Genomic DNA, 17,954 nt, shown 5'->3' with positions numbered 1-17,954 from the left:
ATAAGGGACTCTGAAAGTACTTTAATGCTATCTACAAGGAAGTGGGCCCACCAGTTCTCCTAAGTGTAAAAGAGAGTCTACTGGGACTGGAATAGGCACACTGGGAAGCTAAATAATCTTTACTCTCTAGAATCTTAGGTATTAGAGCTTGAGGGGGGGGCCAAACAAGTAATAATTTCTGGAATGTGGTTTTTAGAATCAAATCCTCTTACCAGGCAGGTGGCAGCAGCCAGCAGTTATTAGTAATTATACTCAAGTCCTTGGTACAAACTTCAGGATGATCAGGATTCGGCACTAAAAGTGACACAAAAACACCTTTAAAAACATTTTTTAAAGAAGTAAACTAGAATTCATGAAACACTTAAAACATCTGAGTTCTCAAACTGTACCAAGCAAATCAGACAGACAACAATGCTTTTAGGTTTCTGTATGACCTAGCGATGAGGGATAGATGTTTTTTTTTTTTTTTTCACAAATACTTCACTGGTGTATATATACATCCACATATACATCTAGCACCATGTCTTACAATCACAGTATATATTATGCAAGGGAAGCAAATGAGACTTTACTAAACAACATGGCAGTTGGGTAGATTTTGCTGTTCCACTGCTTACTGGTTAATGATTAATTTGCTCCTCTCCACAATATAATCTGATTTGGTTTGGCTGGATGTCAGAGGTCTGGGTAAATCTAAAGCAAATGTACAAAGGCCACCTTACCCAACAGAAAGAGAAATACAGACAGTATTCTGCCTAAGATTATTCACAGATTTTCAACCTCTTCAGCCTCAATATTCTGGAACTCTCTGTTGAGGTCATCTTCATCTAGGAGAGGCTGATTTTGCCTTCCACTTTCCCTCTGGGGAGAAGAGTGGTTATTACCCGAACATGACCTCTGAGAAAAATAAATCAGATCAGGAGAAAAAGGGATTTCTCGAAAGGCATGAAGAAGGAAAATACCGAAAACTATGGTTAGGAAACCACTGATCGTGCCAATGACACTGTCTAGGTCCATATTTTGCCATTCCTTAAAGAGAATGGCAGAGCAGGTCATAACAGCTGTGGTGAAAAGGACATAATAGATGGGAGTAACTATCGAAGTACTGAAAATGTCTAAAGCTCGGTTCAGATAGTTGACCTGAATGCTTATACAAATCACCAGACAAAACAAAAGCACCCAACCAAGGGGCTCCTTCAGGACAGGCTTCCCTGAAATGAGCTCCTTCAGGGAGATGCCCAAACCCTTAACGCACGACACAGAAAGGGAACCAACTGAGGAGCAGATCAGAACATACACCAGGACGTTACTATGGCCATAGCGAGGTCCTATCACAAAGATGAGGGTAGTGGAAGTGACCAATACATAAATGGCAAAGCCAATGAATCCTGAGGGAAAAAAAAGGAGAAAAGTTAATCAAAATAGGAAATCTATTACTATACAGATATTTTCATTGTTGATGTTCAGTTATTTCAGTCGTGTCTGACGGGCAAATCATAAAAATATATACCCCCCAGCAAGAGGCACTGTGAATCCAGTTCGGTCCTTTAATGGTATTAACCAATTATGTTTTAGTTCTAAATTTTCTCCTTACATCTGCCCCCATCAAAAAAGGTTTAATGTGAAGAGATAGATAGGATCTGCGACAGAGATACTTGTCAGGAAACAACCTGGGGTGTGTGCATTTGTCTGTGTGTGGTCAGAGCAGGGTTCAGGTACATTAGGAGGGAATTCATTATGGAGAAAATGGCTTTTGAGCCATCAAGTTAATACCCTGACTCACTGGAAGCACTGCTCTTGCTAAGGACTTAAATTAGGGTACCTAAAACATTACAAAAAAAGGTTAGAAATCATATGAACTATTAAATCTGGGTAATTAGAGGAAATGCACCTTGAACTCTGAAAAAATGTAATAAAATAATGGAGAAATAGATTAGGTAGGAGGTGTCTGTCTAACTTGTTTAATTCAGAGAAGAGAGAAAATAGCTGGGGAGAAGGGAAAGGACAAAGTGTTGTCCTTGGTGATGCTATAATCCTACATAGGAGGTGCTTCCCTGAGAACCATTAAATAAAAATGGACCCAAGGTTTCAATCTCCAATGACAAGAAAGAGTACGAATGTTATGGGCCAGAACTCTTACCAATGTAAAGAAAGAGATTAGGCTGGAAGGCAAATTTAAGTGAGAAGGTAGCTTCAGCTTGTAATATTCACAATGTTATTGCTATAAAAAGGAGAAAGTGTTTTCCTTGTAGGATGGTAGTGCCTCTTGCTGGGGTGTATATGTTTTAATCCTACATCCTACATAGGGTGCTTTACTGAGAACCAATAAATAAAAATGAACCCAAGGTTTCAATCTCTAGTGACAAGAAAAGGTACTATCAACAGAAAGGAAGAGGTTAGGCTGGAAAGCAAATTTAAGTGAGAAGGTAACTTCAGTTTGTAATATTCACAATGAGATGTCCACAAGCTGTGTCAAACAGCTCTGTGCTATTTAACATTATTTAACCAATAACTTGGAAAAAGGCATAGAGGACGTGCTTATCGATTTGCAGATGATACAAATCTAGAAAAGATGACAGAATGAAGATCCAAAAGGACTTCAACAGACTAGATCACCAGGTCAAACTTAAAAAGACAGGAGTTAATTAGAAGAACATAGTATAGTTTATCTCTCAGACATGAGGAGGAGGAAGGAATTTGTGACCAAAGAAGAACTACAGATCATTATTGATCACAAAATAGATAATTTTGATTATATTAAGTTAAAAAGTTTTGTACAAACAAAACTAATGCAGACAAGATTAGAAGGGAAACAATAAATTGGGAAAACATTTTTCCATTCAAAGGTTCCAAAATATAGAGAGAACTGACTCAAATTTATAAGAAATCAAGCCATTCTCCAAATGATAAACGGTCAAAGGTATGAACAGACAATTTTCAGATGAAGAAATTGAAGCTATTTCTAGTCATATGAAAAGGTGAAAAGGTGCTCTAAATCACTATTGATCAGAGAAATGCAAACTAAGACAACTCTGAGATACCACTACACACCTCTCAGATTGACTAAGATGCAGGAAAAGATAATGACGAATGTTGGAGGGGATGTGGGAAAACTGGGACATTGATACACTGTTGGTGGAACTATGAAGGGATCCAGCCATTCTGGAGAGCGATTTGGAACTATGCTCAAAAAGTTACCAAATTGTGCATCCCCTTTGATCCAGCAGTGTTTCTATTGGGCTTATATCCCAAGGAGATACTAAAGAAGGGAAAGGGACCTGTATGTGCCAAAATGTTTGTGGCAGTCCTTTTTGTAGTGGCCAGGAACTGGAAACTGAGTGGCTGCCCATCAATTGGAGAATGGCTGAATAAGTTATGGTATATGAATGTGATGGAATATTATTGTTCTATAAGAAACGATCAGCAGAATCATTTCAGAGAGGCCTGGAAAGACTTACATGAACTGATGCTGAGTGAAATGAGCAGAACCAGAAGATCACTGTACACGGCAACAAGACAATACGATGATCAATTCTGATGGACGTGGCTCTCTTCAACAATGAGATGATTCAAACCAGTTCCAATTGTTCAGTAATGAAGAGAGCCATCTATACCCAGAGAGGACTATGGGAACTGAGCGTGGACCACAACATAGCATTTTTACTCTTTCTGTTATTGTTTGCTTGCATTTTTGTTTTTCTTCTCAAATTTTTTTTTCTTTCTAGATCCGATTTTTCTTGTGCAGCAAGATAACTGTATAAATATGTATACATATATTGCATTTAACATATATTTAAACATATTTAACATGTATTGGACTACCTGCCATCTAGGGGAGGGTGGGGAGAAGGAGGGAAAAATGTGGAACAGAAGATCTTGCAAAGGTCAATGTTGAACAAATTACCCATGCGTATGTTTTGTAAATAAAAAGCTATTAAAAAAAAAAAAGACAGGATTTAATCAGATAAGATGTGGTGTGTTAAAACTGTATATTACTTGGGGTCCTCTGGTCACCTCCCCTTCCTTTCTAGTTAGTATGCTATATAAGTTTATAAGGAGCCATAGCAGGAAATAAGTTTGCAAAGGGGAATCTTGAAGCTGTGTATAAACTGTTTCAGAGATAAAAGGAGCATGATTTACAACCTAACGAATATTAACCCAAAATCACAGCCTGGTAATATGAGCTTGCTCAGAGGAAATTATCTGAGCTAATGAGGTGGATTTGTTAATGAACTAACTCCAAAGTGGCCCAGAGACAAAAGGGAGTCTGTTTCTCCCCTCCAAAAACTACAAAACCAAGACCTCCAATTCCTGCCCCTTGAGTAATCTTCTCCCTCCACTTGATTCCATGCTGCCAAGGATTCCCAACTCTAATCCATGGTTATAGGAGTGATTCTCCATACCCCTGCCCCCTCCTCTTACCACGATGATTCCTTTCCTCTGCCACCCTCATCCCCCATTTCCACAATGTCTGCCTCATACTTTCTGTCCCTGTTCCTCCCTCTACCTTCTGTGCCTTATTAAAATTTGAGTGCGGTCTCACTTTCAACTACCAGGCACAGCTACTCCATTTCATAATTCCATAAATTTTTAATTCATGGGGTTTCATACCTGGATTAAGAGAAATCAAGTTCAAAAAAAAAAAAAAAGAGAAATAAAGTTCACAAATACAAAATGGCTATTCACCAGTCCCTCTGAAAAAAAGCCCAGGATGTAGTAGATTACAACATGCTCAATGAGTAACTGAAATATCAGCCAAAAAAACTAATGCAACACTGGGGTACATTAAGAGACATTATGTCCTAGATTAGGGAGGTTCCAGTATCACTGCCCTAGTCAATCTCCACAGTGGACACTGCTGTGTATTCTACATTTTAGGGAGGACAATGATAAGCAGAGAATATTGAGAGGAGAGTAAGCAGGCTGGTGATAGATAAAATGTTCACTATTTATATTTACAGATAATAATATTCACTATTCATAGATAATGTATGAAGATCAGCTGAAGGAAGGAGGGAATGCTTAAAACTGTAAAAGGCTGAATCAGAGAGCTGTTTCAAGATTATAAAGCAAAGGAATGAGCCTTGTTCTGTTTGGCTCCACATAGAAAAATTAGGATTAGTGAGTAGAAGCTGGACAGGGCAAATTTCAGCTTGACATTGGGAAAAACTTCCTAGCTACTAATTTTATCCATGAGGGTAAAGGCCTGTCTCAGCAGGGAGTGAGTTCCCTCTCCCTGAAGGGATTCGGGGAAGGGATGGATTACCACCTGCTGGGAATTCTTTTTCAGGTCCAGCTTGGACACAATGGCCTTTGCCATCCACTCTCTCTGGCTCAGATCCTAGAAGGGCAGTCAGAGAAAAGGTGGGGCAGAGAGCTAAGAGTAGATCTGACTCTGCTTCTGAAATGTAAGCCTCAATGTGTTTGTCTGGCTTCCTGTGCTACAGCAGCAGTTCTGATTTTTCTGATGAAAAGTGAAGGAATTCTAGGAGGAGGGCCCTAAAGATCCCAGTCAGAGATCATTCCCATAGTGTGTCCACAGCCTCCTCGCAACTAGCTACCACTGTCTCTTGTCCTGGTCCCGAGTTGGATTATGGCTACCATCTCTATTCCGCTAAACAAATGGGAAAGTTTCCTTCTGAACTTTATGGAGGAAAACAAGATTTTTCTTTCTCTAGGGATCAAATCAAACCTTGTTTGTTCTCATAAAGTGAATTATGGCAAGGGGAGGCAGGAGATGTCACAAAAATGCTAAAAACTACTGATCTGATCAGTCATGTAGTATTAAACTCACAAATGTGTTTAATAAAGTCCACAGTTAACAAAATATACTATCCCAGAAAGAGACGGAGATTTCCTCTTATCTCCTGTCTTCCAAGATAAATTGCCAGATATGCTCAGATTAACATAATCAGAAACAGAGACAGGTAATGAGAGTAGCGAGTTTAGTGAATTAGAAAAAGTATAAGTAGAAGATGGAAGAAATTGGGTGCCTGTCCAAAGCCTTTATTGATTAGTGGCCATCCAACTGAGGAGATGCTGCTCTACATTTAGGAAGGCTAATCCTCAGACTGTTGTCAAAAGAATTATATTTGGAGCCTTTTCAGCTTAGAACCCATACATAGCAGAGCTTGCACATGCCTAGAAAATGCATAGCCACCTCTGTGCCACAACCAGACACCGGAATAGGCCTATCAAATTGGGACAGTGTAAAAATGGGGACTCCCTAAATCATAAGGGATCCAGAAGAAGCTAAAATGCTGACCAAAGCTTTTATCAAACCGAAATCATGCTAGAATTCCATGTCTGGTACCTGGACTTCGCAACTTCTCAGACATCTCGGCCAAGGTGAGGTTCATGTCCTCCTGGGGCACGTGGATCACCATCATTGTTGAGCCCAAAATACTGAGCATACAGCCAATCTTCCCATGAATGTTCAATTTCTCATTCAAGAAGGAAGAGGACAAAACTGAACTGAAGGGAAATATAAAACATGTCAAGAAGAGCTAAGCAGAGATTTTCTTTTACTAATAACCTCCATCTATCAATCAATACCATACTGGCTCAAGACAGGGAGGATTCTGAGGGACAGTAAGAGCAACAAGGTTCATAAGAGTTTTTACTCTATTATATAAAACTTCAACAGGAGTGAGAATGGCTAAGCATTTAACTGGACCAATCCAGGAGAGGACACAGCAAGATAAATAAAACCCAGTCAAGCTGGGTCATGGTGGGAGGGGCAGGAAGAAAACAGTCTTCTCTGTTCACAAAAAATAATTTATCACAAAAGTAGACTCCAGAAGTTCCAAAATGAAACTTTCCCCCCAAATTAGATAGTTAAGGGAGACAAATTTTTTTTCCTCCTAGGAAGCGAAACAAGTCCAATAACTAAAGTTTAGGAAAAGAATACAAGAAGACAAGGATATTGGAAAAATGGAGTAAAATATTTTGAACAATATTACATCATCACTTCATGTTGCTAGGATGCAGACTCAAATAAAGCACCTAAATATTGCTTACCTGACTAACACACTCAGTGCACCCAAGGGCGTTACTAGTGTGGCCGGGGCAAAAGCATAGGCAGCAAAATTGGCAGCTTCTCCGATTCCCACTGCAAAGGAGAAGCAACTTTCCTGGTTAGAAAAATAATCTTCATTACAAAGAAAACTTAGCCTAAGTACAATGTCATTATCTATGACAACTACAGGGTGACTGCCATCTCTCGCCAGATCTTGATGGGGACAGTCCGGGCCCCTGAACCCAAGAATTTTGGGAATAGCAGTGCCTCCCACACCACCAGATCTGCTACCAGCCCAGCCCCTACGGCCACATGGAAGGGAGAAATCATTGTGGAGAAGGGTCCCACCTTCCTCATCATCACCAGCAACAATTGCTGACCAACTGCCACCTACAGGTGGATAAGCACGGGAGCCCTAGGAGTGGCTCCCAGACCACTGATCCTGCCATCATCTGGGGAAGCAACTCCTGTGGAGAAGGGGCCAGCCAGCCCCACCACCTCTTACACACAGAACAGGCAAGCCAGCCTAGCTGAAGCAGTCAGATACCCTGAGGGAAAAACAGGAGGCAGCATGTGCCAAAAAAGTGAAAGCCCCACCATCACCACCATCTCCCCTCAGATCCCAGTGGTGATAGCCCAGAGCCCTGGACCCAAGAACCTCGGGAATAGCACCTGTTCTAGCCCAGGGCCCTCAGCTATCAACCATGGGCAGCAACTCCTGTGGAGAAGCAGCCCACTCACTGCTCTAGCAGATGCTCTAGACAAAGTTACTGAAGATGTAGAAAAGGAAATTCTTGGACCAAAATCCTTGGCCCTGTCTGATGGTTCAACATCAGAAACTGCTATGACTTTAACAGTAGAAATGTCATTAAAGAAGAGACTAAACCATGTGCTTTGCCACATACCCTAGGACCTTTCCATCCCACTGGTAGTGGAAACTTCCTAAATGGGTTGTTTCCCCTCCCCCCATTAGAATGTGAGCTCCCTAAGAGGACTGTGGATTGTGTGTCTATTCTGTTTGTAACCCCAGGGCTTAGCTCAGTATTTAGTACATGGCAAATGCTCCAAAAGTGCTTCATTTATCTATTCATTGATTCATCCATACAATTCTTCAAGTCAAGCCTACCTAATGCAAAGTCTTGAGCTCTTACATGTGCCTGCTTAACAAAGTCTTCTTTAACTTGTTCTTCTATGTAACTTGTTCCTTGATATCATAAATCCTTAAGCAGGAGTGAAATTAGGATCCTGTACCAGTAACTGATGGCTACCCTGGCAAATTGGGTGTATAATTCTAGGAAGCAAGGGTTAACTATTACACCCTAATCCAAAATGCACTATATAATAAATGTGGACAGTATGATTAAATGTTAAAATAAGTTTAGCAGAACTAACAGGAGGTAACAAGCATTTTATTTTGCTGTGATTACAAGACCATTCTACTCGAGCAAAAGTCTGAGGAGTCAGGATTTCCATTCAAGGCTCCTGGGCACCTGTAAATGTTAAACACTAGAGTAATCTTTGTTTCATGCTAGTACTTGTCCCCTGAATGTCACTCTGGTTTGTACAGCTCTCCTAGAAAGTCATCTGTAAGTGGTGAGAGGCCCAAGCACTGTAACTTTAAGTCAAGGCCCCAGAAGCAATGTTGCCCCTGCCATGAATTTGTCTACTTGAAAAATGGACAAGGAGCTAGGCTAGGAAGACACTTGAGAGGCTTCTCACATGGGAAAGGAGAGTGAAGATGGGTCTCTACCTGTGTGACCATGTGTGAGTATATTTATGCATTTTAGTGTTCATGATGTAGGAAAAGAATTATTCTTTTGGGAGCAAAAGAGAAACTCATGAGGGCCTGTTAGTCTATGCTAGACCAAGTTATGGTATGATCAAAATGCTGTTATGTACATTTACATATATATTTTTGCCGGAATACAATTGGTTGATAGAATTACAATGGAAAAACCTGTTTTACAAGCATAATGCATAATGGTTATCTTTCCAGCTTACTCTAAAAGAACTGGTTGTGTCCTTTTGCTATTTATCTTTCAGGCTGCAATTTCATGAACAAACCAGAAGACTTACTGGATATTAGTCCAGCCCACCACAGCCACTCCTTCAGGTATGCATGGCCACCATGACCTGAAAGAAGGAAGAGAAATTATCAATCTACCAGGTCTAAAGCACTGCAATAAAGGAGAGCAATAATCCAACTGGAGCAGTTTTCTTTGGACAAAAAGACAATTTTCCCTTTCTTCCTGACCTGCTATAATTTGGAGGGTTCCTCCCGCTAACTTCCTAAAGGTTTTTCTTCTTTAGCCCCCCAAAGACTGAGCATTTTGAACAGAGCTTGTGCAGTTCATCTGCAGAAGATTCCCACAGAACCCAAAACCTGTGGCAGTTCCGTTGAACACATCCAGAGAGGGGAAACTCTGCCTCAGGGAGTGGGTTTTGGGTTTGGGCACAGCACATACCAATGGGCAAGAGCTGAAGCAAAGACAGCCTAATTCTGGTCTATTCTGTGAAACTTCTGAGCATGAACTCAGAACAAAAGAATATGAATGGAATAAGCTTCAACTTCTCCTTAAATGACTTTTTCTTAGAGATGCACAGAGTCACTGCTGTATGTTCAGCACAGTGCCTTCAAAAGCTCAGTTCTTCTCCAAACCAGAAAGTACATCCAATGCCCACCAGTTATCCCTTTCCTCCATTATCATGGATAAAGATAAATCCAATTCAGTGACATTCCTAAAATGTATCTTTGAATTAATTTCAACCTTTTCTGATAGTCAATTAACAATAACAATACCTAAAGAATCCCATTTAGCCTCCTTTCTATATTAACACCATCTATCTTTTCAGTCCAAAAAAGAAAGGAGAATTCTGACATGTCAACTCAGGAATATAGAGTTTGCATACCTGCTCTCATAGAGCCCCTGTTGGCAATCTTAAGAAGTCCTTTCTTCTTTAGGATGAAGCTCGAACCAATGAAAATGCTGGAGCAGATAGCCAAGCTCAGACCAATATAGAAGTTATGGTTGCCAGCCATTCTGGCCAGCACTGGTCCTGTTGAGATTTTAAAAAAGTAAATTTGAGGACACTTTCCCTTCCACCAAGTTCAGCATTTACATACACTGTGGATTCATGAAGATCTCAGATGCCTAAGATTCCTTCTTCTGAGGGACAACACTGTTCTCAAAGTGGCAGGTTAAAAAAAGTCTTAACGACTTAAGACAGTTCAGCAAATCGAGTAATTTTATTCTTCACTGTGACCATTTGATTTTTACTAAGATAATTAAGCTACATTAACTTCAACCCTTGTTCTTGTGCATATCACCTTATTATTTCATCCCTGAACAACAGACAGGTGGCTGGCTTTTTCCTTGAAGTTGTTTAAATGTTTTAAGTTTGTTTAAGCAGCCTGAAAGGATTAAAATGCTGTAGTGTGTTTTTAAAGTTGATTTTTCAGACAGGCAAACTAACTAGCACATTGTCCTCCTCCTCATCCATAAGCATTTCTTAACTAAGGCGCTGACTAGGAAATTTAAATAGAGAGTGCCACACATGTGCTGTCTGCTTGCCACCATGAAAGAGACCGAGTTTTTGGAGGAAAAAAGAGTCCAAAGGACCTTATTCCAGGCAACAGAAGCACTGTATGAAAGAACACAGAAAAAACACTACATGTGCTTACTGTGCATATATGCCTGTATGTGTACACAGATGGATATCTATTCATCAGTCCTGCTTTTGGACTTAGCTTCTAGTAATTTAGAGTAACTCTCCAGTGATATGGCTCAACACTCAGAACAGAATAAATCCAACGTGCCAGTGTTTGTAAAATGGCTGTCCTGGAATAGTTCCAATCTTTTGGACACAGTGGATAGAGTACCAGACCTGGAGTCAGGAGGACCTGAGTACAAATACAGTCTCAGACACTTAACACTTACTAGCTGTGTGATCCTGGACAAGTCGCTTAATTCCAATTGCCCCTCAAAAAAAAAAAAAAAACAGTTGCCATCTTCCAATTTCAAGTTTCAGTGTCTTTATTTTCTTAATCTCTATTTTTAGTCTGTTTTAACCTATTCCAATTCCCCTCTCTTCTTCTCTTAATTCTCCATTCTTAACCCCATAACTATGTTCAAATTTATATATTCTTTCACTCATTTTTTCACCTGTATTAGTTCTGCCCATTTCTCAAGTTCTAATATAGCTGTAAATAATCCTTCTTTGATTTTCTACTACATGCATCTTCTTTATAATTCAATTAACACCAAAGGCTCACCCAACATATTTTGTTGGGGGTGAAAATCAAGACAATTAAAAAAAAAAGATAAACATTTATTGAATATAAAATCATAAGACTTTTCCCCACCAGCATAAAAACATTCCAAATGTAACTAAAATTAAAATTTGAAATAAAACCCCTGAATTTTAGTTGCAAAATTATAAAGAATAGGCATGAGTTTAAAGAAAAAATATGAGAAGATACCCACTCCTCTGCAGAAGTGGGAGGTCCACAAATGCTGTACTTTTGTCCATATTTTCAAGCTTTATTTTTGTTGTATTGATCAGTTATTATGAGTCCTTTTTATTTATTTCTTAAATACAGTATTACATAAGCTGGTTCTCTGGGAGATGGGATGACTGGTAAATTATGGTGACATAAAAAACAAAAGATAGCAATAAAAACTTAATAAAAACAAAAAAATTCCATTGATTAAATGTTACTCTAAAGATACAGATTATAAAAATGAACCAATAAAATCTACATTTTCTTTAGTCACATTACTCACTCCTCCATGTAGCACAGTTCCACTGTCCCTTCCCACCTTTAGGTTTTATTTTCCCAACTAGATTGCAGTGATGTCTTTCATGCCTGCACCCTAAAAACCAGTGCTTGGGACACCAAATCTCATCCAATGTCCATTTGGTGGAAAGGAGGGAAAACATTCTGTTTGGAGAATGAAAGGCTGCCTGCCTGGAGAGGTGGGAAACTGAATTCTGGGGGAAGATTCATTCTCTCTCTCTCTCAAAAAAAAAAAAAATATATATATATATATATAAATATATATATTTGTGTGTGTGTGTGTGTATTTATATATAAAATCATTCATATTATAATAAAACAAAATATTTTATTTACAAAATAAAATAATTTATGTTATTTAACTGTAATAAAAATAATGTATTTTATAAAATAAAAATAATTCATATATAAATTATTTATATTGTAATAGTGTCTAAAATAGTGTGTATGTGTGTGTGTGTGTGTGTGTGTATATATATATATATATATAAATTCCCCTCCAATCATGCTGTCCTAAAATATATTTTAAATATATGTTTATATATATTTATTTATAATATATATATTTATTTAAAAAATATATATTTATATATATACTTATTTAAATATACAATATATATGTAATATATATATTATTTATATATATAAATATATATGTTTATATATATTCATTTATAATATATATCTATTTATTTAATTTATATATTTATTTAAAATATATATATATTTATATATATATTATTTATATATATATACTTATTTATATATATGTTTATATATATTTATTTATAATATATATTTATGTATTTAATTTATATATTTATTTAAAATATATATATTTAAAATATATTTTAGGACAGGTGATTGGAGGGGAATTTTTTTTTCAAGCTGAGGAACTTCTTTGGGGTGGGGGGCTGGGCGAAGGGCTGTTTGCACTCTGCCCAATTCTGTTGTCTCAGTGGAAGCTGCTGAAGCATTAAGGCAGGGCCCTGTGTCGAAAGGGGCAGCATAAGATTTTTTTTTCCTTAAAACATTTTTTTTTGTCTTAATTTTCTAAGACATCCCACCCCCGTGAATCATCCCTGGTAACACAGATTTTTTTTTAAAATGAGGAGGGGAAAAATACAAATTAAAAAAAAAAAATGTAATGGGAAACCGTTAGGGACGCTTAAAGAGGGCAGGGCTTTTGGCCGGCTCACTTCCGGCCCTCCTCAGCTGCTCACATCTGGCACCCCCCCCTCCAAGTCCCCTCACGGCCGCCACCCCTACCTTTGTCCTAAAGCCGAGCGCGTGTTCCCCAAGCCCTGACCTCGCCTCGCCCACACGACGAAGGAGGGAGGAAGAGAGGGAGAAGAGGAAGGGAGGGAGACTCGCGAACCGCCCTCTTGCAGCACCTGCGAAAATCCCGCCTTCCCGCAGCCTCCCCGACCCCGCCTCACTTCCGCTGCCTCGCTCTGGGCAAGCCTCCACTCGGAACCCCGCCCAGAGCTCGCGAAGCGAGGAGGCGGGGCCGTCGAACACTTCCGGTGCCCGCCCAGATCCTCGGGCGTTGCGCTTCCTGCCGTCGTCGTCGTCGTCGTCGTCGTCGTCAAGTCGTCGTCGCCTGTGGGGCGTTCGTTCGGCTGCTAAGCGGTCTCGACGTTCGTCGGGATCGTTTTTGCGGTCGTCGGCGCTTTATCTCTCTGGATTTGGGTATCGGTGAGTGGACCGGGACGGGTTCCGACCCGTAGCCCCTGGGAGTTAGAGCTTTTGGTTTTCTGTGAGGAGAAACAGAGGGGGCGGGGCAGGGAGCCGAGAAGAAAATTGGAATGTAATGGGTTTAGGAGCTGAAGGGCCCCCGGAGGCGATTGTTTTCACTCCCCTCACTTACCACTTAAAAGGAAACTGAGATTAAGGGAAGGGGCTACTCCCAAATAGGGACGCGGTGTGATTCAAGGAGAAGCGTAGAGCTCTGAGTTTCAGGACCCGAGTTCGATTCTCTCCTCAACTCCTTAATACTTGCGTCTCCTTGGACTGGTCCCCGAGAGCCTCAGTTCCCTCCTCGGCAGAGGGAGGAGTGGGGAGTAAGCTAGGGCTGCTCGGCCTTTTGGCACCATGGGCCCCCTGACCGTTTCTCAGAATCCTGGCTTTGAGTATCACAAGTACGTGAAAATGACCTAAGCAAAATCATTTAAAAAGTTTTCTCAGCCCCGCCTCCTCAAAAGTCATTAAAGTGCGGAGGCAGGCTTTGAACCCGGGGCCCCCAACCTCGAACCCCTGCTGAGATGGGGGGGGGGGGTAATCAGGGAGATCTGCTTTTTAAGACTCTTGGGCCCCAGAAGAAGCTCCATTTGAGGCTGGCCTGGAAAGAATGGTGGGTGAGAATTGAGTCCTGGAGAATTGTATAGTTGTAAGAGGTGTAAACTAAGGCTGGGAAATCAAAGTGACTTTCCCTTCTTGACTCAACAAATGAATGCAATCCATTGTAGACTCTTTATATATCTACTTAAAGCAGATTAATTTAAAAGTATGATAAAATATTTAAGAATTTCTAAATATAAAACCTGATGAGAATGTTTAGTAAGAACAGGAGTACTTTTCCAAAGGTACATCAAAAAATTTGTCGTTTCATTGACTAGGAGTCAGTTTTTTTTAAAAAATTCAATCAAAATATTCCCTATATTCCTTTGATAAGCTCTCCCCCCCTTTTCCCCTATTGGAAAACTCATAGTAAATCATTTTGCCCCCTAAGGAGAACCCCATATGTATCTGGGTTGCCAGAGGAATTTAGATGACATTCTAGTGGGCAGCCTTCAGTTGAAATTGCTCTGGCACACATTTATTTTTAGATCAGTAGAGGGTAGGAGTGGCTGATAGAACCCTCAGACTGTGGCTTTTATTTTATCTGCTTTATTTTAATGGACTATCCTCTTCCCCGCCCCCCCCCCCCTTTACATTTATATTTAGTTTTTGAATGATATGAGAATGTGTAAATATTTGTATGAAGCAAGAAGAGAAGAAAAGGCTGTCACATATAATATATTTGTGGTTCCCCACTCCCTGTGCTGGATGTCTTCCTAGACTTTGGTAGTAAAAAATGATACTATGAAATGTTAAATTAAATTCCCTTTGCTTTCCATGCCTTTCCAAAAATTCCTTAAGTTACCTTTTAGGGATTGAACCTATAACAGTCCCTAAGTGATGTGATAGATAAAGTGCTAGTGCCAGACCTGGTAGTTGGGAACACCTAATTTCAAGTCCTTGCTAGTTGTGTGACTGGATTAGTCGCTTGACCTATGTCACCCTCAGTTTCCTCCTCTGTAAAATGAGGATAATAACAGCATCTACATTATAGAGTTGTGAGGATCACATGAGATAATGGCAAGCCTTAAAGTGCTGTGTAAATGCTACCTGCAATTATTCTTAGAATTTCAGTTACCAATACCTCCACACACATATGACTTCTTCAGTTCCATACGTGTTAAGAACTCTTTGGTAAAGTTTAAATTCAAATTCCAATCATGACCTACAGATTTTTGAGGTTTGTGAATTAATAAATAATGCTATCTGATGGGTCTGTCTGTATTTCCACACATGTGCCAGCTTTAAAGTTCTGTAACATGTTATCTGATATGTAGTTTTTCATTTGAATGGCACATTAGCCCTGTGAGGTTGATACTACGGACATTGGCTCCTTTTTACAAATGATGGAATTAAGGATTGGATTAAAGGACTTGATTCTGTCTATATAGCTGATAAGCATCAAATATAGGATTTGAATCCAGATTTCTTTGATGTCAGGGCCAGTACTTTATCCACTGTGATGCACTCTTTTTTGTCATGTTCTCTAATCTAAGGTGAAGGATTTTTTGGCACAGCATTAAATCTTTTTACTTTTATCCCTAATGACATCCACCTGTGAAGCTAATTGTCAGATCAAAGGTATATACATTGTGTTCTCTTTGCCCCTTAGGAGTGCTTTGACTGAAGAACCTTTGATCTCTGGCATCCAGGAAGCTGTTTATGAAAGCCAAGCTACTCTAGGTATAAATAATACCCCTATTTAAATCCAATAAGTGAATTTTAGGAATGATTTAAAAAAAAAAAGAGTAAGAAGATGAATAATTTATTCATCATACAAAAGTTTTTGCTATCAAAAGAATTTGCTCTAGAATTCCTTATAGAAAGTTTCTCCAGTTCATTTCATATAAGCTTTGATTTGCTGAAGTTGAAATTATTATAAACATATTGTAGGAAGCTAAGCCCATCTTTTTTTAAGGAATAACAATATATAATAAAGTTTTCAGTCATCAACAAATTGAACACTCACCATTAGTTAATTATTATAATTAGCTTAGAGGGCAAAGAGGTTGATGCCATAACTTCACAAGAACTGAACCATAACTTCCAGCACATTTACAAGATGAAAAAAACCTGGTAGACATAGACTAATAGTTACAATCACAAGAAGCTGCCTGTTTTCCATATAAATGCTTAAGCTTGTTTCAGCCCGGAAAAGTGAACAGATAATGGAAAATTTAACTATATTTTCCTCAAAACATCATAGAACACTAACTGCTCCAAAAGGTTTTAGTGTTCACCGCAATACTCATTTTATTTCCTTTTTTGTTTGTGATTCTTGTAGAAGACATAGTGTTTTTTGGTGGGGGGAGGAGAAAATAAATACTCATTTTGTTGAACTATTCTTTGCATGAGAACGTAGAATGTAATTGGGATAGTTTTTATTTTATGAAGTATATTTAGTTGATTTCAAAAGAAATTATATTGTGTAACTTAAATTCTCCTTGGAAGTTTAAACAGTTTTTATATAGAGAGGAACTGTTCACTCATTTCAGACGTGTCCAATTCTTTGTGACCCTATTTGTGCTTTTCTTGGCCAAGATACTGCAGTGGTTTGCCATTTCCTTCTCCAGCTTATTTTAAATATGAGGAAACTGAGGCAAACAGGGGGAAGTAACTTGCCCATGGTAACATGGCTAGGAAATGTCCATTCTTGAGACTGGATTTGAATTCAGGAAAGATGAGTCTTCCTGACTCCAGGCCCAATATTGTTATCCACTGTATCACCTAGAGAAGAGAGGTAGGGATCTCATAAAATGTTTCTGAGCTGTATAAAATAGCGTGCTGGCGTTGGCACTTGTTAGAGTGCTTATAAAACAGCTTCTATTTGTAAAATAAAATCTTTGGTCAACAATTGAAGGAAACAAAAGGGGTTTTCACTGACTATTTATGATTTTGGTTTTTTCCCCCTTTGGAATCAAGAGCACAAGATGAGCAAGAACAAAGAGGATCCTCCCCATGAGCTGGAGAGTCAATTTATATTGCGACTACCTCCGGTAAGAAATCCTAGAAGATTAGAACAAATGAGTGAAGTTTGAGTTTGAGTGGCTTTTACTTAGACTGTGTGACTTTAGACAAACACATGAGGATTCTGTTTAGTTGTCAGGTGACACATAGAAAACTATTATTTAAGAGGAAATCAGTCATTAAGGACCCAAATATAGTAATATTTACTTGTGTATCTTCTTAATTGAAGTTATCTTTTCCCTTATTCATGTCTATGTGCTTTTCAGAGCCATTTTTTCCAATAATATCAATTTTGAATAGACTCCATCAACTGTGTCTTTGTGTCTTCACTGCCTATTACAGTGCATTATAGAAAAATCAGTCTTTATTGAATTGAATCAGATTTAGAGCTAAACGTGCTCTCTAATACTAGAGAACTTTTAGTTCAACTCTACCATTTAACAAATGAATGAACTGAGGTCCAGACAGAGGAGCAAAGTGAGTTGCCCAAGGTTCCATAGTTATTAAGTGATTAGTACAATGACATCCTCCCAATATCTGTGACTCTAAATTTTATTCTCTTTCTGTGTCACCCTGTCATACTATAATTGATAGTCCCTTTTTCAGCTGGACTCTGAGCTTGTTTTGTTTTGGAATAATTGTGTACATATAAGGAGGTTGAGAGCTGAATTAGAAGTATACCACATATAGCGCTTCTCCATGGACATTAAAGTATGTTGTCCTGTTGAAGCCTGAATGCCACCTGGGAATGGAAAGAACAGTTCTTTTGAATATTCTTTTAGGGCCTCTTTACCCCTTGATACCTGCATTTGAACTTGGAAATGGACCAAA

At 39.0% G+C, this 17,954-nt stretch overlaps 2 protein-coding genes across 10 annotated transcripts in view; one reads left to right on the top strand and one right to left on the bottom strand.

Moving 5' to 3' along the window:
• Positions 1-765: 765 nt before the first annotated feature.
• Positions 766-13,251, bottom strand: LOC100932482 (magnesium transporter NIPA2-like). The gene is made up of 6 exons (XM_012553467.3): positions 13,086-13,251; positions 9,929-10,075; positions 9,095-9,151; positions 7,021-7,111; positions 6,314-6,474; positions 766-1,388 (listed from the first exon to the last, which is right to left on the bottom strand). Exons 2-6 carry the CDS (start codon positions 10,056-10,058, stop codon positions 766-768), a joined length of 1,062 nt encoding a protein of 353 aa, XP_012408921.1. The 5' UTR covers positions 10,059-10,075; positions 13,086-13,251.
• Positions 13,252-13,335: 84 nt separating this feature from the next.
• The window catches only part of TAF7L (TATA-box binding protein associated factor 7 like), a 29,390-nt gene continuing 24,771 nt past the window's right edge, over positions 13,336-17,954 (top strand). For 8 of the 9 annotated variants that reach the window (XM_012553473.2, XM_012553478.3, XM_012553477.3 and 5 more), the window contains exons 1-3: positions 13,336-13,514; positions 15,769-15,839; positions 17,079-17,152. In XM_012553473.2, the coding sequence (XP_012408927.1) occupies positions 17,087-17,152 (66 nt within the window). In that variant the 5' untranslated portion in view covers positions 13,336-13,514; positions 15,769-15,839; positions 17,079-17,086. The remainder of the gene's footprint in view (positions 13,515-15,768; positions 15,840-17,078; positions 17,153-17,954) is intronic. The other variant, XM_023507140.2, reaches the window with a different exon arrangement.

This window comes from Sarcophilus harrisii, chromosome X (assembly GCF_902635505.1).
Source record: "Sarcophilus harrisii chromosome X, mSarHar1.11, whole genome shotgun sequence".
In the NCBI taxonomy this organism is placed as follows: Eukaryota; Metazoa; Chordata; class Mammalia; order Dasyuromorphia; family Dasyuridae; genus Sarcophilus; species Sarcophilus harrisii.
The sequence above is the reverse complement of the archived record's forward strand: the minus strand, read 5'-3'. Positions and strand labels throughout refer to the sequence as shown.